Source organism: Bos javanicus, chromosome 22 (assembly GCF_032452875.1).
Source record: "Bos javanicus breed banteng chromosome 22, ARS-OSU_banteng_1.0, whole genome shotgun sequence".
Taxonomy (NCBI): Eukaryota; Metazoa; Chordata; class Mammalia; order Artiodactyla; family Bovidae; genus Bos; species Bos javanicus.
This window is the reverse complement of record NC_083889.1, coordinates 50,641,574-50,667,474: the sequence shown is the minus strand read 5'-3', so window position 1 is coordinate 50,667,474 and position 25,901 is coordinate 50,641,574. Positions and strand designations below refer to the sequence as shown.

General features: G+C 50.2%; 1 protein-coding gene and 1 long non-coding RNA gene across 2 annotated transcripts in view; one reads left to right on the top strand and one right to left on the bottom strand.

Moving 5' to 3' along the window:
• Positions 1-8,481, bottom strand: part of LOC133235409 (uncharacterized) — a 9,143-nt gene extending 662 nt beyond the window's left edge. The window contains exons 1-3 of the long non-coding RNA XR_009732544.1: positions 8,289-8,481; positions 6,899-7,033; positions 4,741-4,889 (exon numbers count right to left, since the gene is read on the bottom strand). This is a non-coding gene — a long non-coding RNA (uncharacterized LOC133235409). The remainder of the gene's footprint in view (positions 1-4,740; positions 4,890-6,898; positions 7,034-8,288) is intronic.
• A 94-nt stretch (positions 8,482-8,575) lies between these two features.
• The window catches only part of BSN (bassoon presynaptic cytomatrix protein), a 78,867-nt gene continuing 61,541 nt past the window's right edge, over positions 8,576-25,901 (top strand). Inside the window, exon 1 of the mRNA XM_061396870.1 lies at positions 8,576-8,968. Coding sequence (XP_061252854.1) covers positions 8,769-8,968 — 200 coding nt within the window. The 5' untranslated portion in view covers positions 8,576-8,768. The remainder of the gene's footprint in view (positions 8,969-25,901) is intronic.

The window sequence follows — 25,901 nt, the reverse complement described above, 5'->3', positions numbered from 1 at the left end:
AGGGCCCGGTTGTCTGAGGACACTGCCCAAGGCGTGGGAGGCAGGGGATACAGCAGCTGTGTTTCAGAGGCAGGATCAGGGGCCATTGGTCACGGAACAACTGGTGCCCCTTCTGGGCTCACTCCCACCGCCACAGGGCCCTCACCACCTACAGCCCCCAGGCTGCTGCTCTGCTCAGAACCTTCAAGACCCAGTGCTGAGACTGGTCGTATGTTGCAGCTAGAACTCAGTCCCAGAGCAGGGAGTTGAAGGTCAGACAACTACTTGGAGGAGGAAAGTGAAAGTGTTAGTTGCTTAGTTGTGTCCGACTCTGTGACCCTAGGGAATGTAGCCCGCCAGGCTCCTCCATCCATGGAACTGTCCAGGCAAGAATACTGGAGTGGGTTGCCATTTCCTTCTCCAGGGGATTTTCCCAACTCAGGGACTAAACCCAGGTCTCCTGCACTGCAGGCAGATTCTTTACCTTCTGAGCCACCAGTGCCTCATACTAAATACCACACTGATAAATTCCAGGAAAAGCTGTCCCCAGGAAAGAGTTCAGACACACATATACCTCACCCCAGGACCCAGCAGCAGGGACCTAGGAAATGACCCTGCCCTTTGCTCTCTTGGCCTCAGGAAGTTCTGCTTAATGTTTAACCTAAAGCCACTGGATTAAGTGGACTCACTCTTGAACTCGAGGAAAGGGATTTCTGGTTTCAGCCAAGAACAGTAAGATAGTGGGGTGGGCGCTGGAGAACCCACAAGTTTCTCCTGCCTCAGCCCTGCCTTTCTCTCCTTTAGGGATGTCTGATCTTGGCCTGGCGGGGCCCTACCCCACCGCACTCCTGCCAGATCTCCATGGCTTCACCTTGGTGGGGACAGGGACCATCTACTCACATTTTTTTTTCAAGCTAGAGCGGGTGGTGTAGGGCAGAGGCAGGAAAAAAAAAGGATATAGTAAGGGAGAGGGAGCTGTCTGACCTGCAGAAATCTGCCTTCCCCTCTGCCTCTGACCCAGGGCAAGTTCCCAGGATCCGTCAGGCCTGGCTTCCCCATCTGTGAGATAGGACGGTGCTGGTCTCCAAGGGATTCTGAGAAATCCTGGGAACCGTGGGGTGGAGTCGGGATAACAAGTCACCCCCAGTGCATCTGTCTCTAGAAAGGGCAGGGAATCTAAGCAAGGCTAGAAGACTCTTCCATCTCTCCCGGTGTAAAGGCAGTGCCTCAGGCCAGGCCTGCGTCCTGGCGTTGGCTGCAGAATACTAGGGTGTCTAAGAGCTCCTAAGAGCCAGCCTTGTCTAGAACATCACCACTTTGGTGAGGATTGGAGGCTCCCCGTGACTCACCTTGCTCCTCACAGGCAGAAAAGTCTACAAGAGACCTTTCTCTGGCTCCTCTAAAGCATGGAAAGCCCCACTCAGGCCCCACTCACCTTTCAAAGGTGCGCTTCATTTCTCTCTATTACTGTATCTTAAAAATACAGACCAGTTAAAGTTTTTAAGCTAACACTTCCTGCTATGCTTCCCTTCTCAATCCACCATCTTGAAGGCAAGGTCCAGGTACTGTGGCCAGTGCAAAACAGATTCAATTCTAAGTAGGGTTTTTTTTTTCCCCCAGATTGTAAAATTTTGTTCCTATGGTAGAGCAGCAACAAATTATCTGAAGCCCCGTCCCCTCACCCCAGGAGATAGGGGCCCCCTTTTCCTTATGAGGAGGCTAGCAGACCCAGAGAAGGTAGGCAAGAGATTCAAAGTGAGGGTTTCCATCCGCTGGGAGTGGGGCGCTCCTGCACCTGCAGGCAGATGGAGGCCTGGCCACTGGGGCCCTCGCTAGCCGCTCTGCCCTCAGTTTCGGTGGTGGTGACCCTAGAATCACAGCTGAGATGGGGCGAAGTTGGTCTATTTGTGTCCCTGTGAAGACTCCGTGTGTCCAGGAGGTGTCCCTGGGTGGTTTCTGGGCGGTCAGAGGGGCAGCTCTCGACCTTGGTAGTGATTTAGGTGTGTCCCGTGTGAGCCCCGCAGAGAGCCAACTGCCAGGCCCTCTGGGCCAAAGAGGAGGGACAGTGTCCACTGGCTCCCAGGAGGTGGCGCCACAGGCTGGAGTAAGCCTGATAGCAATGGGCAAACAGACTGTGGGCGGGGTTAAGTCACAGCTGGTCCGGGGAGAGTCTGGGAGCTGGGAGAGGCTGGCTGTGGGAGGGTGGAACCCCGCCTAGGGCGGGGCCAAGACGGCCAGGGACTGGACTGAGGTCTTGAGGAGGGCTAAGGCCATAGGTAGGGCCTAACCCCGAGGGTACTCTTGTCTTGTGTCCTCCTCGTGGCGTTGCAGCCCCAGGTCATAGAGGGCAAAGCCCAGGTTTGGGATTTGCCAAAATGGCTGGGAATTGGGCCAAGTCAGTTTGCTCCTTTTTCAGGGATCACACCCTATTTCCCTTGGCACCTCTGTTGCACAAGGTCAGGAGAAAGAAAGGTGAGGAAAGGGGCTGGCTCCAGCCCACAATGGCAGGGGTGGGGAGGTCCTGTGGGAGGTGGCAGCAGCTTGTCCCTGGGTGTGCCTGGGGGAGAGGACCAGCTTGGTCCTGAATGCACTCGCCCTCAGGGAACACGTGCCTGGGCTTGGTGGATGCGGAAGAGGGTGGAGTCCTCCTCTTGTTTGAGGAGCACAAGGTGTACATGTGTGTAGTGGGGAGGCCAGCTCTGCATCCCTATGTCCACTACAGCGATTAGAGTGCAAATGAGAGATGGAGGAGCATGCGCTGTGACCCCAGTGGCTCTGACTCAGCAGCCACTGTGCCTCCCGAGGCCAGCCCTGTGTCCCAGGTCTCTCCTCAGAGAGGCCTTGGGCCAGGTAGGGCTAAGAGAGGGACACAGCTACCCCGTGAGCCCCAGGAAGATATCTGGAGCAGATCTGGGGCTGAGGGGGAGGGCTTGGTTGAAATGAGCAGAGACTGGGGGAGGGAAGGCTCAGTGGCAAGTGGAGGCTGTCTCTTGTTCAGCCTTACTAGGAATTCCTCAGACTGCATTATTAGCTTCTGGTCAGAAAGGCTACCACCTGGGAGAGCTGATGCCCATGCCGGGTCTGCCAACTGGGGGAGTTATCAGTACATAACTAGCGGTGGTAACCCAGATGCTTCTGTACAACTGACACCTGCTGCTCCCCACCCCAGAATCTGGGGAGACCTGCATGTGACTTCAGCCCTCGCCTGGTCGAGTCTGCTTTGGCCACACTCAGGGCTACGGGGATACCAGCAGTCCCTGCACAGAGGGCCAGCCGTCAGGGCCTCCAGAATCAGGGCCTGGTTTGAGCAGCAGGCAAAGGCCAGACTTGGAGACTGCAGCTTCAGTGAGGGTAGTGTGGGCTCAACGGTCTTAGTTTCTGCTGCATCCCTGGGGCCTAGTGTGATGCTGTCTTTGTCCTAGGGCTCGAAAGTGCCAAACTGAACTGAAATTTAAATTTAACTACATTGAATTTAGTGAAATTGAAATCATCCATCCTGGAAGAGGCCTAAGGGACTGTGGACCTTTCTACTTGTCAAAAGGGTTTTGTTTCACTGACCTGCACTTTTCTATTTTTCCTGGAAGGCAGGAACTGTTCCAGTGACTCCTGAAAGCTTCCTGGACAAACCAACCCTATGTTAATCCACTCTGACCAGGAAAAGGCAAAGCTCAGTGCAGAGCATAGCTATGTCCCATGAAATCCCTGGTGGTAAAGGGTAATTCTCAGTAATGGGCTTGGATTTGCAGTAGGAGAGCCACAGAGTCTCACGAGATAGGGTTCCCTTTAAAAGACTTCCCTGAAGACTGTGGAACTGAGTCTGATGAAGGGGCTGAGCTAACTGTCCCTTTCCCGTGAAGTGTCCTGTCCAAGTCATGTCTGAACCTCTGTTGCTGGGACTAGGCACATGGGCTCATCAGGAGAGGGCATAGAGACATGACTTGCCACCTGGGTCTGTTCCCCACCCTTTACCTCCTCACCTGTGGGACAGAGGTAGGTGGAGGCAACTCCATGGAAACTAGAATCCTAGTGGGAAGGATTGCAATGGGGATTGAGATAGTATTTTCTATAGTTTACAGGAAACCGTTTATGTGCTTGTCTCTCCCATTCTGCAAACTGAACTCCTTGAGGGAAGGTCCCTTAGTCTTCACTGGGCCTGGTACTGAGTAAATACTGGCTTGGCACTGGCTGAAGGAGGATGAGTATGCGGGTATGCATGAATGAGATCCACAAAGCCAGCCTGGAGGCTTGTCTGAGGGAAGGCAGAGGGACAAGGAAAAGCAGCGTGTTTTGACTTGGGCACTTACAACTTGGAGAAAGCATGTCTTCGTTATTTTTTTCTTGTCACAACAAGCCTTTGGAAGCACATAACTCTAATAGCAATGGAGCTTAATGAGCTTTCTCGGGAGCACTGCATGGGCGGTGGGGCTAGGTTGGTGATAAACATTTCTGATCATTTTTTTTTCCCCTGGATCTTTTCACAGAATGCAAGTAAAGATTCGCATAGTGCAACAGGAAAGGAATTAGGCAGACAAGGCCTCCAGCAAGTTCTATACCTTTCAGTTTTGCTCCCTTTTCCTACTCTACCCAAGGCATGGCTCATCTGAAGAACCTAGTACACAGGCAAAAGTGTCCTGGCCAGCCCGGATGGGCTGCTGAGCAGGACACAGATCCATCGAGTTTCTCATTTGTAGCCTCATATCAGCCTGCCGCTTGCTTGGGGAGCTGCCTTATTGCTCATGTTGGTGGGTGGTGCTGACAAACCTCAGCCAGGAGGGAAACCTTCTGTTTCTTCGCGCTTCCTTCCTTCCTTCCTCTTCAGTTCTGTTTTTCCATCCCGGTGGAGGAATGCAGACAGGGATCCAGTTTCCTGAGTGGCTTCTCCCTGGGAGGTGAGACAGGCCTCAGCAGCACTACAACAAAACAGAAGAGCAGAGAGGTCAGGAGACCCCAGGAGCTGGCTCTCCCAGTCTTTCAGGAACAGTCCACAGCCTGTGGCACCATGCCATCCAGAACTGTCCTCAGCCACCCATCCTCATTCCCTCCCACCTCCATGCTCTCTGCCTCCCCTTCTTGCTGGCAAAGTTTGTCATTCCTTGTCACCACTGTCGGCATCTTCATCTTTGACTCCTGAGCCTCCCTGTGGAGGTCACCATGCTGAAAGTAGCGGCCTGGGGTAAACTGGGCTCTGTGGGGAAGCAGGAAAGCCTCAGAGTTTGCACACTGCCCCTCCTGTGCCTAGGCTCGCCTGCATGGTGCCTCACCCATGGCCCAGCTGGCATCCAGGTGCAGGTCCCAAGGCTTTGCATCTCTTCATGCTTTCAAGATTTGCCTCCCAATGACTAATCATTTCCACAAACTCCAGCAGCAAGCTGGCTCTGAATAGGCCTTTTTCTACCTGGATAGATGTTTTTTCCCCCCAGTTACATTTTCCTTCTGGTCTTTTATGAGTGTTTGAGAGAACAGGCTGGAGAAATCAGTGGACGTGTGTCCATCCATCAGTTCTATTTTGGCATGTAGACTGATTCTCCTCCTATCTGGGCTTTCTCCAAAACGACTGCTGTGGGTCATATGTCACATCGAAGTGGGAAGAAAATACCTTTGGCAAGTGAAGTTTAGGGGGCTTGGAAACTTCTGTAGGGGCTCCAGGTCCATCCTGTCTCTGGCTGGGCAGCAGCTGAATCCAGGAGGAAATGGTACCAGACATCCCAACTGCTGGTTTGTATAAACTTAGAGATTTGTGCATTCACTTGTCATGAAGTCAAACCTAGTGAATTCTTCTAGTTAGTATAGGTAGCTCATCTATGACTCCTCCAGCAGGAGACACTTTGGGCACAACCTCAGCACCGTCCCTGTTATTCATGAAGTGAATAACCCATGTGCAGTGATGCAGGAGCTAAATTCAAAGGTCCCTCTGGGGTCCTTTTAGCCTGGTGGTTGGTGAAGCCCTTGGAAGTGCCAGTGAGAGAAATGCCTGGAGCTGCCTAGAGAACTCAGCCCAACCAGCAACCCCGAAGCCCTGCTGAAGGCCAGCCCAGGGAATAGGACAAGCTAGACAATGTCCTGCTCTTGAAGAGCCCCTACTAAGTCAGAAGGAAGGAAAGAACTCCTGGAACAGTGAATAAAAACCAGAGACTGAGTCAGAGCCCCAAACCACCAGAGACCAGCACCATCCCTTGGTCAGCAGGAGTCCCTGGGCCAAATGTGAGGGATGGATGGGGACACAGCAGGCATGTTCCTGTGGATGTTTCTCGGAGGAAGTGAGATTGACAGTTGGAAAGGAGGACAGGGGAACCACTAACTCACACTTCCAGGTCTCCACTGCACTGTGTTCTTTGTTACCAAGGTAGCAGAGACCCTGGAGGTCTGCTAACAGCCAACAATCGACTCTGACGAGGGCAACTCCCCAGGTCCACTGCCCAGGTAGGGCTAATTACCCCCACTGGAACCAGGGGCATGTTGATTTAAATCTATGGGAAGCCATAGCTCTTATGGCTTTTACAAAAACAAACATCCTTTTCTCCCCTACTTTCAAGCAGTCTAGCCCACACTGACTTGTGTCTGTGAAGCCGGAAGGGCCTGGGTCAGACCAAGGTCAGGTCACTGGCCTGCTCATAGTGCCTGTGTTCATGTTCTTTCCCGGGAGAAAAGGTGTGGCACAAAATCTCCAAATCCCAGACCATCCACCAGAGAAACAACTAATAATAAATTTGGTTATGTGTACACCAGGCCCTTGTTCTTGTGTTTTATTTGTATCAGCCACTCCACTCTCACAATCCCTCACATTAGAGGGGGCTAGTATTATAACTTTGCAGGTTAGGACATGGAGGCTTGGTGAGTTTAAGTCAGTTGCCAAGGTCCCATCTGGGAAGTGGCAGGGCTGAGGTGTGGATCCTTGAGGAGCCTAGATACACATACTCACCAGACACAAAGATGATTGAAACATAGGAGGAAACACAGTGAAGATCATCATAACATGGGCAGAGAGGCTCTCGTTATTCCAGGCAGTCAGAGTCAGGTAGTCAAGTCAGCAATCCAGGCTTCATGGAAACTCCATCTGAGAGGTCATAGGGAGCGGATCAGTGTGCGTGGGAAGGCCCAGCTAAGGTCTGTCCATCTGGTTATCAGTTCATAGGGATCCCTGGATTATTCCAGGTCAGGTTAGAACTGCTGACATCCCATTTGATATATTCTCCATCATTAGGTTTCCCTGGTGGTTCAGACAGTAAAGAATCTGCCTGCAAAGCAGGAGACCTGGGTTCAGTCCTTGGGTTGGGAAGATCCCCTGGAGAAGGGGATGAAGTGGGGTATGGCAACCCACTCCAGTATTCTTGCCTGGAGAATCCTATGGGCAGAGGAGCCTGGCACGCTACAGTCCATGGGTCACAAAGAGTTGGACATGACTGAGCAACTAACACTTTCACTTTTCACTTCCATCATTAGGAGAATTAGATGAGTTTGTAAAATAGGTCCAAGTTTACTTAAGTTCCTCTACACAGCTATGATTTATGAAGCCAGGAATAGTTTGGAATATCTTTTAAGGAATAATCTCCCTCAGGAAAACCCAGGTTTGTGTGAGAAGCGAGAAGTCAGAGTAGTATGCAAACACTGAAGTCTGTAAAAGTGAGGTACGGGAAAAGTAATTGGTAAGCTCTCAGGTCCATGCAGAGGCAGCCTGCAGTCCTTCATCTGACAGTCCATGGGAACCACAGTTCAAAATTTCCAAGAAGTATCAACTCTCCCCACTACCCATCCCCAAGGTCACTGTTCCAGGGCCTACTGAGGCAGCATTCCATCTGGCTTCAGGCCAACCCTGACACACCGTCCACCTTTCACAGGGACACTTTTTGAGGTTCCCATCTCCCGGGACTAAGCCTGGACCTGAATCCCAGATGGTTGCACCGTGCCACTTGTATAACGTCTTCACTCCCCAGCTAGCCTTTGAGAACCTCATGCTGCTGCTGCTGCTGCTAAGTCTCTTCAGTCATGTCTGACTCTGTGCGACCCCATAGACGACAGCCCACCAGGCTCCCCCGTCCCTGGGATTCTCCAGGCAAGAACACTGGAGTGGGTTGCCATTTCATGAAAGTGAAAAGTGAAAGTGAAGTCGCTCAGTCGTGTCCGACTCCTCATAACCAGCCCCATATCTCAGCATCCTTTAAAATCTCCATCCTTCCATGACATTGCGCCTCTGAAAACTCTTCGTTCATTAGCGTTTCCAAATCTTAAACATCCTTTAACACCACACTCGGCGTCCCCTCTCTGAGGCCAGTTCCCACAAAGTCTGCCAAAAGCTGGGACGTGGAAGTTACCCAAATGAGAGCTCCCACGCCCAAGTTCCCCGAGTCAGAAAGCGCCACTGACTCCAGGACAGGGCACGGAGTGACGCCCCCACGGACCCATCTCGTTGTCCATGTCCCTCCAATCCTGGTTAGGCGGGACGCTCCTACCAACCTTCGCGGCACACGCCTGGTAGTACCCGCCGGCCGCGTCGGCTTCGGAGGGCGCATGCGCCGGCGCCGGCGGCTGTATCCCGGCGATCCAGCTTCAGGCTCGTGGACTAAAGTCTTCAGAGGCCGGCGGGAGCGCGCGCACGCGTGGAGGTGGCGGGGGGGGGGGGGCGTGTGCAGAGAGGGGCACGCGAGCCGCGCATGCGCAGTGGCAGGCGGCGGCGCTAGCCGAGCTGGGAGATGGCGGCGGCGGCGGCGGCGGAGCGGAGCGTGTGAGAGTCGCCCGGGAGCCGCCGGCCCGGGCCCAGTGCGACCCCGACCCCGCCCGCCCGCCTGCCCGCCATGGGCAACGAGGCCAGCCTGGAGGGCGGCGCTGGCGACGGGCCGCTGCCGCCCGGAGGCTCCGGCCCCGGCCCGGGCCCCGGTGCCGGGAAGCCGCCTTCAGCACTGGCAGGCGGAGGACAGCTCCCGGCGACAGGCGGGGCGCGGGCGACCGCCGGACCAGCGGGTCCAGGCCCCGGGCCTGGGGGTGGCCCGGGCAGGTAAGCGCGCGGCACAGCTCCCTGGGGCGGGGGCAGGAGGGCACGGGAGTGTGTAGCCTGAGGCGGAGGCCAGTGCTGGGGCCCACGACCCTGCGGTCTAGTCTGGACAGCGAGGTCGGACGTCCGGCCGCACTTTGAACCCAGATGGTTTGAGGAGGTGGCATGAGGGAGGGTGGTCGCGGGACGCGGCCCTCCCTTTATAGCCGCCCTGCCTTAGTATAAAGCACGATGCTGAGCACAGGGTCAGTCCGGGCCTGCAGACGGTGACTTCGTCACGAACCCCAAATTCTCTTCACCCCAATGCTGGGCTAAGGAGGGGCTTATGTAACCTCAGCCTGGTCCCTCTGCACTGGGGAGCAATGGGATGGAAAACGTCCTCCCTGTCTGCTGCTATCTGCCTGTGTCCATTGTGTTGGGCCGAGGAAAGAGCACAATGGGAGTGGCTGTCAGGAAAGATAAGTGTCACTGTGAGGAGCAGAAAGATGTGGAAATAGTTGAACCATGAACTTGGTCATTCGCTTTCCTCAGGCATTTAGTAGCTAAAATCTTTGGAGGAGGGGAACTGGACACCAAAAGGCACTTATTTAGGCTCAACAGTACTAACAGGGTCATGTGCTTTCACCATGGTTTAGTGAAACACTTTGGGGTGAAGCAAAAATGCTGTTGAATCATCTAGAACCAAATATGTTCTGTTGCCTCATGATCTAGAGTCCCACCTCAAATCAGTGACATGTTTTAAACAGAACATGTCAAAACAAACAGTATTTGATATCTGATCAAATACTATGAAACCAGCTGTTTAAAATGCATGTGATGGTCCTATAAACAATTAAGTGGCAGTAAATGCAGTGGAAGGAAATACCAATATATAATAAATCAGTCGACTGAAAACTCAGGAAACCTAAGAGACGACAAAATAAAATGGAAGGCGTTATCTTCACAGCAGATAGACCCGGGGAGTAGCGAAGCTGGGGTGTGCTTGGGGTCCACGTGAGTCTGCTGATAAATGTTGCCTTGGTTTTTCTGTGTGTCCCACAAACTGTAAGGGAGCATAATTTTTGGTTCTTCAGCTGCCCAACTATGCCTCTCATGGGCTTGTTTTCTCAGAAATTGTTTCTTAGACAATTAACGGTAATGAAAAGCGCTTGGTAGCCTGAAACCTGCCTCAGACAAGCCAGCTTGTGACCATCCCTTTTAGAGGGAGGATTTGCCCATTTTACGTTAGCCTTTTTGGTAATGCAGTTGTAGAGCATGCAGTTCTTAGCACTGCAAATACTGTCCATTTTGCTGCGTGTTGAGCTGCTCTTTGAGTTTTAGCTCAAGGGAGGCTCACTCAGGCTTTAGAGCACTCCCTTCAAGGGAAAGCCTCTATAGCTGTGTGGGAAAACAGCTTGTTATTGGGAGTTCTCTATATGGGAAACTCGACATTTCCCTTCTGGTAACCAAGCAGGCTACTCTGCTTATCGTTTATCTGATGTTGCAGAGCCAAGCATATGAAAATTTGGAAAGACTTGGACATCTCAAAGAGACAGGAAGAGGCTAGTGTCTATTCATATTCCTTTTCAGTATTTCATTTCTACCCTGTCTACGTGTTCTACTACAGGGCAGACCCATGAACCACTGTGGGGTAGGGAATCATGGGCTCCTGCTGGATTTAGCTGTCACGTAATTTTGCTCTTGGCTGTAGGCAGTGCATATACACGGGCCTGTTTAGCTATGGTCCTATAGCTATCAAGCTCAGAGGGTGAGCTGGCTATTTGTCACCAAAGCTGGGGATTGGAGGTCCTTAGGACATGGGGTTTACTCTTCCAGCTGATATTCGCTTGTCTGGGCACCTCAGCCAAGCCGCAGCTCCATGATATGTCTCTCCTTCAGCATCCGTATAGCTTCACTTCCTCTCACCCAGCGTCTCAGGTACCTAATGCCAAATTTAGCATGTTCTGTTCTGAGATGCTGCTGAACAGATTGGCCCATTGATGGAGAAAAAGCCCTGTGGCATGTGCCTCTGGGCATTTGGGAAAGAGCATTGGCATAGTTTCAAGCCCGCTTGTGAATTTGGGGGAATTACATGGTGAATAGAAATAGGTGGAGGGCCAGGTAAGGGGAAAATCATTTTATTGACCCCAGAGGGGAATGGAACTGAAGCTGTTGGGGACTGGACTCCTGGCTCTTTCCTGTTGCTGTATTACCCCTTGTCACCTCAGGCTGAATTAGTCTTTTCCTCCTAATACTGAGCTGGCTTGGGCCCTGTGAGGGGCCAGCTTCACCATTTGAGGCTGAAGAGCTCGGCTAGAACCCTGTGAGTAGCAGTCCGCCACACCCATAGTGCTGCCTCTTAACCTGTTTGGATGATATGGCACTTTGGGCATCAGAGAGTCTGTCAGGGCAGGGCTCTCTGCTCCTGGTCCCAGGGTCACATGCGCAGTTACATAGGTTGTGCCTTCCCTGAGGAGTGCCAGATCAGAGAAGGCTGAACTCTGTCTCAGGCTCCAAGTTCTATGCCTTGGTGTGGGCTGCATCTTCCTGCAGGAAGGGGCACCTTTCAGTTATTCATTCATTCAGTTCATTTTATGGCTGAATGGCTGATGTTCAGTGAAGGTCCTGAGTTGATGGGATTTTTACCTGTACACAAACCAGTTCAAGAGAAACTTTATCAGTACTCCAGAAAGCACCTTAAAAAAATTGCACAAAGAAGCCATGTATGGAGAAGGAAATGGCAACCCTCTCCAGTACTCTTGCCTGGAGAATCCCTTGGACAGAGGAGCCTGGTGAGCTACAGTCCATGGGGTCGCAAGAGTCAGATACGACTGAGCGACTGACACACACACACACAATTGAGATACTTGATGGTGCAAGGGCACACTTTCTCTACTCTCCCATCTCCTGCAGGAAGCAGGATGGGGCAGGCAGCACCTGGGACGCAGGGTGACTCCCCCACCCCCATCCCTTCTGGAAGTCTAGGGGCCTCAATGCCTGCAACAGCTGGCCTTGGGCAAATAAAAGACTAAGTTGTTTACTGGCAAAAAAAAAAAAAAAAAAAGAAGCCATGTAGACCAGTGGCGATGTGGTTAATCGACACCAGCTCTGTGGACTTGCAGAGCTTTGACATTTGCAAACTGATCTTTAGTCAATCAAGCAAGGTATATTTGCCAGTATCAAGAGCAAGCACTGTGCTGGGCTTTGTGGAGGTTCTGGAAGTATATACAATGCTCCCCTGGCCTCTAGCACCTCACAGTCTGGTTGATCAGAAAGCTCTTGAAGAGCTCTTGGAGAATACGGAAGGATCCTAGGAGTGACACCGTAGGCAGCTCAGTGTCTGAGGAGCATTCTAGTAGGTAATGCTTATATAAGGGTTGTCAAGTGAGAAGAGTAGAGAGGCAGAGCCAGGCTTCAAAAGAAGGAGAATCTCAGGTCTCCTTGGGAAAGTAAGGGAGGTGGCCCTAAGAGGTAGAGAGAGGAAGAAATGACATGAGGCACGTGGTCTACCCAGGCAGAGACTGGGGCTGAGTGCAGGGGTGTGAAAAACTGTGGCAAGCCAGATAAGGCTCCTCCTTGTTACCCCGTTGAAATCAGTGATCAGTGCTGAGCTGTCACTCACTTCCAGACCATATGTCAGGGAGACATCTTGAGCCCAGTGCAGCTGGGCACAGAGAGCCTGGGCATTTGTGGGAAGGTAGGCGAGGCTGCCCTAAGAACCATACCCAGAGTTCCTTTCTCAAGATAGGTTTGCCATAATTATATCTCGAAGATAAGTTAATGAACGAATAACTAGGTTTGTCAGGCAAAGTATCTCTGGTCTGAGATTAGCCAGACTTGTTATACTATATCAGCTAACAGTCAGGCTCTAGAAAAATCTGGGATTAATTTGTAAGGCCAGAAAGAAAGGATACAATTATTAGGTTTAGAAATAATGGGCCTTTATCATTTAGAGATTATGTTAGGCCACTGGATTCTCATGCAGGACATGTCATGGAGTTTGTGCTAAAGTGACCCCAATATCTGGATGGTGATGTTGTCAAAAACTCACCCTAAGAGGGAAGCCATTTTTGCATTTCTTGCCTGGGAGACAGGGGCAGTTTTGATAATATAGCTATTTGTAGCCTTGGTAAGACTGATAAGATGCCATAGGTCCAAAAAAAAAAAAAAAGCTATGGATTTTTTAGGGAGAGAAAGTCTATTTTATTTAAAGTTTTTTATATTATGGAAAATTTCAAACACACATACGTAAAAGTAGAGAAAATAAGTTAATGAACTGCCATGTTCCCATTGCCTAGCCACAGCCATCATCAACTCACAGCTGATCAAGTTTATCTATCTCCCTTACTCTGCTTAAAGCATCTTCAATGGGAGCGTCTTCCAGATATTCAAACATTTCATCATCAATGTTTCAGTGTATATTTCTAAGAAATAAGGGCTTTGGGGACTTTCCTGGTGGTCCAGTGGTTAAGACTTCATGCTGCCAATGCAGGGGACACAGGTGTGATCCCTGGTCGGGGACCTAAGGGGCTTCCCAAGTGCTACTAGTGGTAAAGAACCCACCTGCCAATGCAGGAGACGTAAGAGATACAGATTTGATTCCTGGGTTGGGAAGATCCCTTGGAGGAGGGCATGGCAACCCACTCCTGTATTCTTGCCTGGAGAATCCCCTGGACAGAGGAGCTTGGTGGGCTATAGTCCATGGGGTTACGAAGAGCTGGACACAACTGAAGCGACTTTAGCACGTGCTCACGGGAAACTAAGCTCTGGCATGCTGCATGGTAAGGTGAAAAAGAAAGGAAATAAGGGCTTTATATAAACATTACTGGAGAAGGCAATGGCAAGCCACTCTAGTACTCTTGCCTAGAACATCCCATGGACGGAGGAGCCTGGTAGGCTGCAGTCTATGGGGTTGCTGTGAGTCGGACGCGACTGAGCGACTTCACTTTCACTTTTCACTTTCATGCATTGGAGAAGGAAATGGCAACCCACTCCAGTGTTCTTGCCTGGAGAATCCCAGGGACGGGGGAGCCTGGTGGGCTGCCGTCTATGGGGTCGCACAGAGTCAAACAAGACTGAAGCGACTTAGCAGCAGCAGCATAAACATTACCACAGCACCATTATTACATCTAAAAAGGGTAACAATCTCTTCTTAACCTCAGTGAATATTCCATCAGGGTTCAGTGTTTTTGGATTATTTTATTAATTTATTTTTATAATGGTTTGTTTGAATTGTAATCTGAACGAGATCTGCACAGAGCATTTGTTTGCTATGTCTCTTCAGTTTCTTTAAGTCCGTAAGTTCTGCTTGGGATTTATGATTGTCTGTGTGGTTTTTCCTGTGGTTTCACACACACACACACGCACACACACACACACACACACACACACTCATATTCTGGATTATGCTGATTATATCCCTGTGGTGTCATTTAAGATGTTCCCCTGTCCCATATTTTTCCTCAAAACAGGGAATTACATCCAGAAGGCATTCAGAATCGCATCAGGGTTTTTTTGGCCAAGAAATCCTAGCTTTTTAAGAAGGAGTTTGTTGAGCACTTCTGATTGGAAGCGGCTAGGAGTTCGTTGAAAGAAGATCCAGACTTTGGGCTAGTTTGAGAACAAAGATCTATTCCATGGGTCATTTTTCCATTCTTTTTCTAAAGTTCTCCTTCCACCGAGTAGGTTTGGTTCTGAGTTTAAGAAATCAAAGCTTGCAGACCCCCTAGCTCATGCCTTTTCACCCCAGCGTCACAGGTGGAGCCTTCCCTGTATGTGTATTTTATGTACTATATATGTATAAGTAGCTGCCAGGAGATAAGATCTGGGGCTTCAGTAAATCCTCCCTCTTCTCCTAGGTCCTGCCCATTTCAGTGGACCCCTTTCCCCGTGTCTGTGATAGAGGCAGGGAGGGACAGACCTTGCTATGTGTTGGTTACCTGGGGAGAATCTGTTCTGGAGCCTTTGGCCTGTGTGCTGTGAGTTGGGGCTGATTGTGGAGGTAGGCTGGCAGAGCTGTTGTAACAGTTAGAACTACCACTGCTGGGTGCCTGCTCCGTCACAGTCACTCCTCTAGGTGTTTATACACACTTATTCCTCACTCCGGGCTTCCCAGGTAGCTCAGCGGTAAAGAATCTGCCTGCCAATGCATCAGACGCTGGTTCAATCCCTGGGTCAGGAAGATCCCCTTGAGTAGGAAATGGCTACCCACCCTAGTATTCTTGCTGGCAGAATCCCCATGGACAGAGGAGCCTGGTGGACTACAGTCCGTGGGATCACAAAGAGTCGGACACGACTGAGCAACGGAGCATGCACACATTCCTCACTCCACCTACCTGGCCATGCAGCTGCCGCAGGCTCTGTCTGCCCTGGCCTCACTTGCCCTTCCTGTCTAGGGATTCACTTTTTTAAATGGTGAAATGGTGAGCGGAGACCTGCATGCCTGCAGCAAGGGCCGAGTGTCATACTAGGACTAGAGGCCCTCCTGGTCAGCTGGGCCTCAGTGGACACTCCAGCTGTGGGGACTCCCATCTCAGGTGATGCCTGAGTATGTCATGTGGGTATTGGTCCTGCCTCTGGAGGACTTGCTCAGGCTCCTTTCCAACAGGGCCATCTGCCGTCTCCATTCACCAGTGCGGTGATGGGAGCTGGTCGAAGCTGGGGATGACTTGGGACCCTGGCCTGTGTTCAGAGAGATGGGATTCTGGTGACCCACCCGCTGTGGATTGGGCCTCTGGTGGGGGCCTGTCCTCTTCTGGTATTCTCTGAGCCCGTGGTCTTATCCTTCAGCCTGTGGGACAGCTGGGCCTGTGGGATGGAGCCAAGGTGCATGTTCCGATTCCCCTGGGCACCCAAGCTGCTCTCTCCTTCCTGTACTTTGCTGTTAGGGGCATCTAGGGTTCTTAAGAGAACTTTGCTCTAGCAGACATTTCTTACCTGGTATCCTCACTTCTTTCTAACAAGAGGCTCACCTGGAAGCATATTGTGAGTCTCCAAGGCATTGTAGGTCACCCCTGGGGCCAAATCCAAATTTCTTTGGAGGGACCTGGCTACTTCTGAAATGGTGAGACCACTGTCAGGACCAAAGGTGAGGATGAGATTTTCCCTAAGGAGTTGTAGAAGAGCTTGGTCTCAACCACTGAGGAGATCACAGAGCCTCCACAGATTGTCCAGGAGCTCACACAAGGGGTCACTGGGCCTGGTCCCATCTGGCACCACCACTTGTACCCAGAGGAGCCCAAGCTCTCCACTGCCCCAGGCTCAGGGAGGGGGCTGTCCCCCCAAGGATGCTGGAAGAACCAGTAAGACATTGGGTGCTTTGAAAGAAAGGGGAGGTAAGGAAATTTGCCAGTAGGCACATCCGTACACTGGATACATTTGTGTGTGCTGGTAGGTAATCAGGGTCATCTGCACTTTTCATATATGGGAGTGGATATGAGGAGTCATATATGTGAGGGATTTCTACAGTTAAATTCTACTTAGAAGTAGGAGGACTTTAAAGTGAAGTTCATCCATGTATTCTGGAAACCTTTGCTCAACACCTATCAGAGGCCTATCCCTGGGTGAAATGAGAGGAAGAAAGAAGCTCAGGAGGTAGGCTCTGCCCTCAAGGGGCTCACAGTGTGGTAGGAGAGAAAGACACTTCAGTTCAGATCTTTACCCTTGCCTTCCCTAAATTAGAGTTCGCTCCTGCCTTTGTCTCACAGAGGTAAGGGGAAAGAGCGCACCATGAAAAGGGGTTGTATCATTTCATCTTCTAAAATAGTAGAGCACATATTTGTATGATGTTTTACAGCTTACAAAACACATTCACAGCACTGACTTACTCTGTTGGGAGCTCCAAAGGTCTAACATGAGAGATTCAGAAGAACAGCCAGCTTCGCTGACTTTAGCAAACCCAAATGCCATACACTGAGCACAGCTGGAGAACCACGTCACTTCCCTGCCTCCTGCTCTCAGAAGATGGAAAATTTAGCAAGAGGATGGCGAGGGCTTTGAGGACAGGGAAAAGATCTGGAAGTAGGACATTTGAGCAAAGGAGAGGGTAGGGTGGGGTGGGGGATGAAGAACAGTGGACACTGGGCGGTGGGAAAGGGGGGTCAGAAACTCAGGTTGTAATGAGTCCTGACATTGCCTGAAATGGACTGTACCTGGGGGCTTGGTCCTCGGTTTTTTTCCATCTGTAAACTGAGAAATTTAACTAATCTCCAAAGTCCCCTCCACCTCTGACAGCTTATTTCTGTGAGATGATTGAAAAGGAAAGGGGAAGCTTCCCACTGTTCAGCTTCACAGAGTAGAGAAAACAAGTCCAACCGGCTGCCTTTAGGTTAATTAGAAGAGCTTTAAATGAAGAGGATTGCTCTCCCATTGTGGCCCGGAAATCTTCCGGAGTGGACAAAATGACTTCTCAATCAAGCCGGGAGCCAGGAGGGGGACTGGCTGCCGCCTTGCCACTTGGTCGCTCCTGGTAAGCAGGGGCTCTTGAAAAGCTGACGGCCTCCTACTGGCTCTGCCGGCGGGCCAGCAAGGCGCCCACGCGGGCCGGCAGAGCCCGCTGCCGGCGCCCTCTCCCCAGCTGTGCTCGACGGCTCACCTCCTGAGTGTTGTCCCCTCCACATTCCACAGGAGCTCTGGCGGCAGCCTGTGTGCTCAGGACTTCCAGGGGAGCGGGGGTTGGCAAACCCTTCGTGGTGGGGGAGGGGGGGCATGGAAGGGGCTGGCCTGAAGGAGACCCTAGTTCTGCCCTCTCCAGTCAGGCAGCTGTTCGGCTTCCTCCACTTGTAAAGCGAGGAGCTGGATGTGGTCTTCTCTGCAGTTTCTCCTGCAGCTGCGTGGGTTCTGTGGGCTCAGGCCAGGTCTCATTCAATGTCAAGGTCTGGCCTGTGAGGCCACTTCCTTCAGGAGCATGTTTGAGCTTCAGCACCTGATATGTTTGCTCTGTCCTCCTTTTATTTTGAGCATCTAATCAAACCCCTAAGAGATGCCAAGACGGCGGCTTCCATATTCCCCAAAGGTAGGAGCTCCGCCTTGGTGTGACTTCCCCAGTGGTCCAGGCCTTTGCTCCCACCCAGGCAGATGACCCCCATGTTGGGAAGTTCTTCTCTCCCTTTGTGGGTTTCCTTGCACCTCCCGTCTCTTGGTCCTGGCTCCGCCCTCTGGCCCCACTGACTTACCCGCTACAGATTTGGCAGGATTGCGTGATGCCCTTACCTCCTCAACCCCGGTCCTTTCTCGAGATGACTTCTCCAGCTCCCGTGGCTGGGAAGTGGCTCTGGGACCCTTGCTGACCAGGGCTGTCCACCCAGGGCTGTCAGATCCTGAGGCCAGGGAGGCTCGGAGAACAGGGCTCAGCAGGTCACGTGGACTGTGAGTGACACAGCCTGAGGATGAAGTGCCTTGGCTCATACAGCCTGAAAACACCACCCTACACCTTCCTGAGCACTCCCGTGGCCCTGCACTCCATGGTTGTCCAGCCTCATTCTGGGTATCTCATCGTGAAGGCTGGGTTCCCTCCTTCCTGGGCTTGTGCGACCTGAGTGTGAATCTTTGGGGGTTCTGCAGGGGTCCCTGGCATGACTTCTCTGGTTGCACTTAAAGATCCCTTCCAACCTAGTGAGACCTCTTTTGGATCCTGATTCTTACCTCTGAATTGGGGTAATAACTAAGGCAGTCATTGTTTTGGTAATTATGTTATGAGAACTTCTCCCCTTCCTATGGCCCCTCGAGCCCACTTTCCAAACCCCTTTGTCTGCTCTTGAGTGGCCAGTGTTGGGTCTAGAGGCCACAGCCTTGCCGGCTTGGGTTTGGAGCGGTGCCAGCTGAGGATGGTGGCAGAGTCAGGGCTCAAATGGAGAGGCAGCCACTGCCGGCATCCTTGCCATGGCAGACCCGGTGCAGGCTTGTCCTTCGCTGGTGGCCAGGTCATGCTGACCACTCTTCAGGGTGCCTTGGCCTTTGGCTCTGTAGGTTAGATGTCCCTGGGACTGCAGATGCTCTGAAGGTGAGTTTCAGAAACATGTAAAAGGAGAAAAGATGACAGGGTGAACTCCCTCCTATGAACCCATCACATCGGCAATGATCAATGTTTCGCCAACTTGTTTCATATATATTCCCCCCACTTTTTTTTGGCTGGAGTATTTTCAATGAAAATCCTAATGTATCATTTGAGTCATAAATACTTTAGGATGTACATCTAATAGTTAAAAGATATTTTTATTTTCATCCAGTGACATTATCACAGACAACAAAGTTAGTAAATTCTTAATATAATCTAAACCTAGTCCATGTTCAGTTTTCCTTGATTATCTCAAAAATGACTCTTTATTTTTAATTTTTTAAATTAAACTTTTTTTTTAGCAAGAGAAAAGATAGATTTTTATTTATGTATGTCTGGGGGAGTTCAGAGAAAAATGTGATTTCCAAAAATGACACTTTAGAATTTGTTCTTTCACATCAGAATGCAAACAAATCTTGCATATATATAGACTGATATATGTATATATATATGTGCTTGTTTCAAAATAATAATATAGATATTTTTACTAGCAGTAATACTAATGAGCCTGGTAGGCTATAGTCCATGGGGTCACAAAGAGTCTGACACGACTGAGTGACTTCACTTAATACTAATAATGAGTGTAGTTTAAGATTCCCTTGTGGTTTCTTTTGTCCTTAGCTTTTATCTTTTCAGGAATTTGTAGTCAAAGTTTGTGTTCTAGAGTTATTATAAATGATTCTTCTCTGTCTAGTTATGCTACTAAGAGGATATGCAATTAAGTTTGTTTTTCCAGTTTGTGTTCAGCTTGTAGAGATTGCTTTTTGATCACTTATCTGTTGCTATTGTCATACTGCACAATAAATCAACCAAACTCAGTGGCTTCAAAAGCAGTTGTTTTTTTTACCATTTTTTAAAAATTTTATTTTATTTTTAAACTTTACATAATTGTATTAGTTTTGCCAAATATCAAAATGAATCCATCACAGGTATCTCATGCATTTGCCTGCTGGGTAGAATTCACTGATCCAGGCTGGACTCCAGGCTGCAGGTGAGTCCAGGTCTGCTCCGTGTCTCCCATCCTCCTCAGATAGCAGGCTGCCCAGGGCGTGTTTCCCATGGTGATGACAGAGGCACAGGAGGGCATGCCTAACCATACACACACATTCCAAGCCACTGCTTGGAATGACACATCCACTAAGATCTCTTGAGTCAAAGTAATTTATAGTTAAGCCCAACATCAAGGTGTGGTACTGTAGTTACAGTGGCGATATAACAAATTACCCCAAAAGTTAGTGCTGTAAAACATCATTGCTTTGCTCACAGATTCTATAGGTCAGAAATTGAGGCAGAGAACAGAGGGATGGTTATTTCCGCTCTACAATGTCTGGATCTTCAGCTGGAAGACTTGAAGGCTGCGGACTGGAGTCATTTGACATGTCTTCATCATTAATGCGTCTCACAGCTTATGCTGGCTATTAGCTGGGGCCTCAGTACTTCCCAGTGCGGACTAGATTGAGCTTCCTCACAACATGATTCCTGGGTTCCAAGGGTGTCCTGAGAAAGGAAGCAGGTAGGGGCTGTGCTGCCTTTATTGTTGTTGTTTAGTTGCTAAGTCATGCCCGTCTCTTTTGTGACTCCGTAGACTGTAGCTTACCAAGCTCCTCTGTCCGTGGAATTCTCTAGGCAAGAATACTGGAGTGGGTTGCCATTTCCTTCTGCAGGGGATCTTCCCTATCCAGGGATCAAACTGTGCGTTTCCTTCTGGCAGGCAGGAAAGCCTACCTTTCCCTGGTGGAAAGCCACCAGGGAAGCCCACTTCTTTATTACCTAATCTCAAAAGACGCGTTGTTACTTCTGCCACATTCCATTCATTGGTGCAGTCACAAAGTCCTGCCCAGATTTGAGAGGGGGAGACAGACTCCATCTCTTGATTGAGAGTGTCCAGGTTTTATAAGAGCATATGAGGGAATTCCCTGGTGGTCTAGTGGTTAGGACTCTGTGCTTCCACTGCAGGGGACATGAATTCCATCCCTGGTCAAGGAACTAAGATCCTGCATGCCATGTGGCTTGGCCAAAAAAAAAAAAAAAAAAGCATATGAGACTGGAAATCTTGCTGAGATTATTTTCAAAAATAGAGTCTGCTGCAGCTGGAAAAATATACTCTAGTGGGAAAAATTGCAGAGTCACATGGTAAAGAGCAGAGATCCAGGGAAGGTAAAGATTGAAGAACAATGCCATCTACCCTATTTTTTCTTTTCCACTTAATTTTCTTAAAATTATGTACAACTTTCATGTGATTACAAATAAAACAAGGTGTACTGAAAGAGGGCTAGCTCCATCTTGTTCCCTTCCACCTTGTTCTCTGCCTTCCCTGATAAGAAACCATTTTTTATTAGATTGTTTCTCTTTGAAAATGTAAGGAAAAAATACATTTCTTTTCTTTTCTATATATGAGTCAACAAACCCTAAACACTATGCTATACTTTGCCTTTTTTTTCACTTAATGTCTCCTGAAGATCATTTCCTAGCAGAATCCAGAAATCCTCCTGATTCCTTTTTCCGTGTGTGCACTGCTCTAGCACGCGGTCATGCCATGGTTAATCCATGAACATCAGCCTGTGTCCAGTCTTTTGCTCTTACAAAGTGCACCACAGTGAGAGACCTGGTGTATATGTCATTTGTATTTTTACCAGTGTGTCTATGGGATACATTGTGTTTTTTCCAGTGTACCTATAGGATAGTTTCCTGTTGGATGTGGAAATGAAATGGTAAATGCATATTTTTCTCTGTGTTGCCAAGTCTGAGGGGCAAAGGCGGAAGCTGGGAGCTAGTGAGGGGTTTGGGCAGTATTCAGGTGAGAGAGAATAGTCACTGGATGAGAATGAGGAGGGGGTGATGGAGTGAGGAGGGGGCTGAGAGTGCTGGCAAGTGCTCGACTTCTGAATAGATTCTGGACGTAGAGTCAGCTGGGTGGCTGGAGGGTTGACTGTGAAGAGTTAGAAAAAGAGAGGAGTCAGGAGGACCCCTGAGTTTTGGCCTGTGTGTCTGTGTACACTGGCGGCAACAAGGATGGGCCTAAGATTAGGATTTTGTTCCCGGACAGCTTGTGTTTTAGGGGCATCCAGGAGAGATGTTAGGTAGGCAGTGGGGTCGTTAAGTCTGGTCTGGGCTAAAAAAATAAAGCAGCATTTCACCTTCAAATGCTGTAATATTAATGCCACCTGGTTGCTACAAGCACTCGGAGTCAGAGATAAGGAAGAGGAATAAATTGAGGCAATACTGGAGTTCCAAGAGGGCAAGTCAAGTATATTTAGCTCTACAAGCATTTACTTTATCAAATGAAATGCTAGAAATGAAAGCACTCACAAGAGGCCTGGCATTAAATACCAGCTGGTGCCCGGTTCCTGCCCAGGGCTGAGGATATAAAGATGAACAGGTAGATTAGCATCCCTGTTTCCTGCTATAGAGCATCTTTGAATTAAACTTGATTAAAGGTATGGTCTCTGCCCTCTGGGAGATGCTCAGAGGATGCAGAGAGGACTGTGGTCCATCCTGCTCATCTTCACAAAAAGCTACTAAAGCAGATACAGAAATTTGAACCTTAGACCTGACAGTTTACTTGAAAGTCCTGGCCCGTACCATAGGCTCTCAGAATTCATTGCTGGTTGGGTCTGAAGCCCAGACCACCAGAGCCACAGAGAACACCCTCTTGCTGTAGGGAGAGTATCACTGTTCCCTCTTGACCCTCCCTTGTGTTCATAAACTCCAGGAAGGCTGGACTGTGGTGTGGGACAGGGTCAGGAAGTCTCCATGGCCGCTCCGGATAAGGAGATTCTTGTGTGTCCAGCAAATGGATCAGACATCTAGAGTCCAGGACTGGTCTGCTTGGTACCCCCTCTGCCCCTGGGTAGAGTGGGCTCAGGGTGGGAAGCCGGTGACAATCTCAGGGTGGCCTGGGGGTATAAAGCTCCAGGGCCAGAGAGAAAAGCCCAGCCCCCACTAGGTGGAGTTCAGGGGCAAGGCCCCTGCCGCAGACTCCGAACAGCTCAGTCTTGTAGTGCACTCACTTCGTGCCAGACCTCAGGGTGCAGTTGGGAGCAAGCACAGAGACGGTTCAGTCGTCTCACGTGCTGGCGTGGATGCAGGGGCCCCTTGTGTACAAGCCCACAAGCTCCAGGGTCTTGTGGCATGCACAGCCTTCAGATTAAGACCCACAGCCATATAAGCGATTCTGATAAAGCCTGCTAGTTATTACCCCATGACCTGCCTTGGGAGGTAGGTGTAGACAGACACCTAGGATCTCTGCAGCACCAACACTTTCCCCTGACAAATTGATTTCTCCAGAGGCCCTGCTTTATCCCCAGGGAAGGCTTTGCTCTCAAACGATTCCCATCCTGAGAATGCGGTTTCTTTGTCCCACATTTTTGTTCATTATTTATTTTTGTTCAGTGTTTGTTCATTCAACAAGCCTTTATCAATCCCGCAGTGTATCTGGGTCTGTGCAGGCTCTGGGTTTACAGAGGAAATGCAGTAGTCAGCCTACTTGGACCCCACAGTCCGAGTGAGCATGAGGGACTCAGCCAGAGCCACCCAGTTCAGAGAAAGGAGTGAGAAGCGCTGGGGTGGGATGGGGCTCAGGGCAGGGTGGTGAATCGTGGCCTCCCTGGGGAGAAGCTTCTGGGTGGGCCCAGGTGTTTCTCTTAGAGTTGAACTCTGTCCTGTTGGAATCTCCCCTGAGGATGCTGCCAATTTCCCTTTTTTAAGCAGGTGTGCAGCAAGGTCTCTCTGGAGCAAGCCCGCTAGCTCTCATCAGCCTTATCAGCTTGTGACAGTGCTCCCAGGGAGGCTTTCTTGCAACTTTGGCTTCAAGGTGAGCCTCTTCAAACCCCCACAGCACAAGTCACACCTTTGGGAAGCCAAGGCCAGGCCTCCAGACAGATGGAACAGAGACCCTGCCTCCCCCTCGCCCACTCCCCCTTCCCAGGACTGACCAGAAGGAGAGGCAGGGAGAATGGCAGGGGGGCAGGAAAGCCTGCCTGGGGTGGCTTCCACTGGGTGACTGTGATACCACTGACCAAGGTGCTGACTGTGTGCTTGCTTAGCATGACTGGGACATGGGGAGCAAGTTTACTACGTTTTCATCCCAGACATAGTGGGGGCCCCAGGAATGGGCTGGACCCTCAGCAGGGACTTTGGGAATGAATCTTGGGGAAGGGTCCTCTTTGGATCCTGCTGCCCCCTTGCTTCTCGGAGATCTTGCCTGACCAGGACTCCTGTTGCCAGTGAGGCTTATTTTCTGTCTCTGTTCCTGGGCTTTTTCTTGGCTTCCCTGTTTTATGTTACTCTCCCTCTTCCTGATATATCCAGGTAATTCTGAGTTTTAGCTTTGTTGATGAGACTCTTCTGGAATTAATTAAAAATTATATAAGTAAGACTTGAATTTATTTTTGATGTAAACCTTCAAACCATCCAATCATGTACTGAGTAAAACTTCTGTTTTGCTTTCTAGCATTATTGCTTTTCTATCTATACTTCTAAGATCTTTCTCCAAGTATTTATATTCTTGAATCTGTTGTGTACACACACACACACACACTTTTTAAAAATAGCTCAGTGTTATTTTCTCTAGTAACAAACATTTACTCACCAAACAAATCTTGTGCCCCCTCTGGACAGGCGGAATGTTTGGCTGCAACAATAAAGTGGCAGCTAATCCAGAAATCAGCGCCCTGGGGAAGGATGTGCTGTCTGGGAGGGGCATGGAGTTAGACTCAGCTCCCTTTTCCCCTGCTAGGCTTCACAAAAAATATGCCACAAAGCTCTGCACCACCAGAGAAAGCTGGTCAAGACAGGAAGGGATGGGAAATTCAGAGTTGACCAGGGTTTTCAGCCATTCACATGGAGCTATATCTGAACTGTCCCTCAGAGGTAACCATTTGGAGTCAGAAACTGGTGGGTGATCTCCGCCTCCATGGGTCCTAGCAGAGGAACAGTGAAGCTTGGATTGGAGCACTGAGTTACATGGACCTCGAGCCACCGGGCCTTGGTGTATACACCTGGGTACCTGTTCTATCTGGGGAGTGCCACAGGCTATGGCATCTTCCTCTCCTGTGATGCCAGGGCCTTAGGATCACCCAGAGTCCCTAGGGTGCCAGGCCCTGAGCTGCTGGGGCTTCCAGGACCACCTGGCCTGCCTTGGCGGTTGGCACTACCGACTGCATCCGCTGCACTGGCCATGGCTCCTGCACCTTTCTCCACTGTGCTTGTGGCTCCTTCACCGTCTGCCATCTTGAATCCGCCCACCCTCTCCACTGGCCACTAAAAGATCAACACACATACTTTTTTTTTTTAAAGAAATGGGATCACATTGAATATGTTGTCTTGTAGCCAGCTCCCCCCACCCCACCCCACAGAACAGTGTGAGGAAACATTTCTTCCTACCCTCCCACTTTTCAAAGAATCAGCAGTTTGGGCCCTAGATAACCTTTTGTCACCTTGTCCCTTCCTGAATGGGAGTAATCCTTGTGCCTTTTGGGGTCTGTTGGTCACCTCTGTGTCCCAGACGTATCTCCAGGCAAGCTACCAGACCTTTGTCTAGCTGGACACCTAACTGCTCAGCCTTCAGGGTAGCATGAGCTACAGCAGCAGCCTGCAGGGGTATAACAGTGGTCTTGACCCTGAGGCTCTGCCTCCAAGCTTCAGAGAGTTTCAGGGTCCTGGTCTGTTTTGCCATCTAGGGCTGTCTCCTGGATGCAGAGGTCCCTGCAAAGTTCCTTTTTCTTCCCTGACATGTGGTGTGAATTCCCTTTCTCTCTTCATAGCTTTTGCAGTTCAGTCATCTGAGTAGAAGACTGCTTGCAGGGCAGGGCCACCTACAGCACGAGGAGTCGCCTGAGCCAGCATCTTGTGTTTCTCCTTGGTCCCCCTGGTGGCCTGTATTAGTACACACTGCCTATGCCC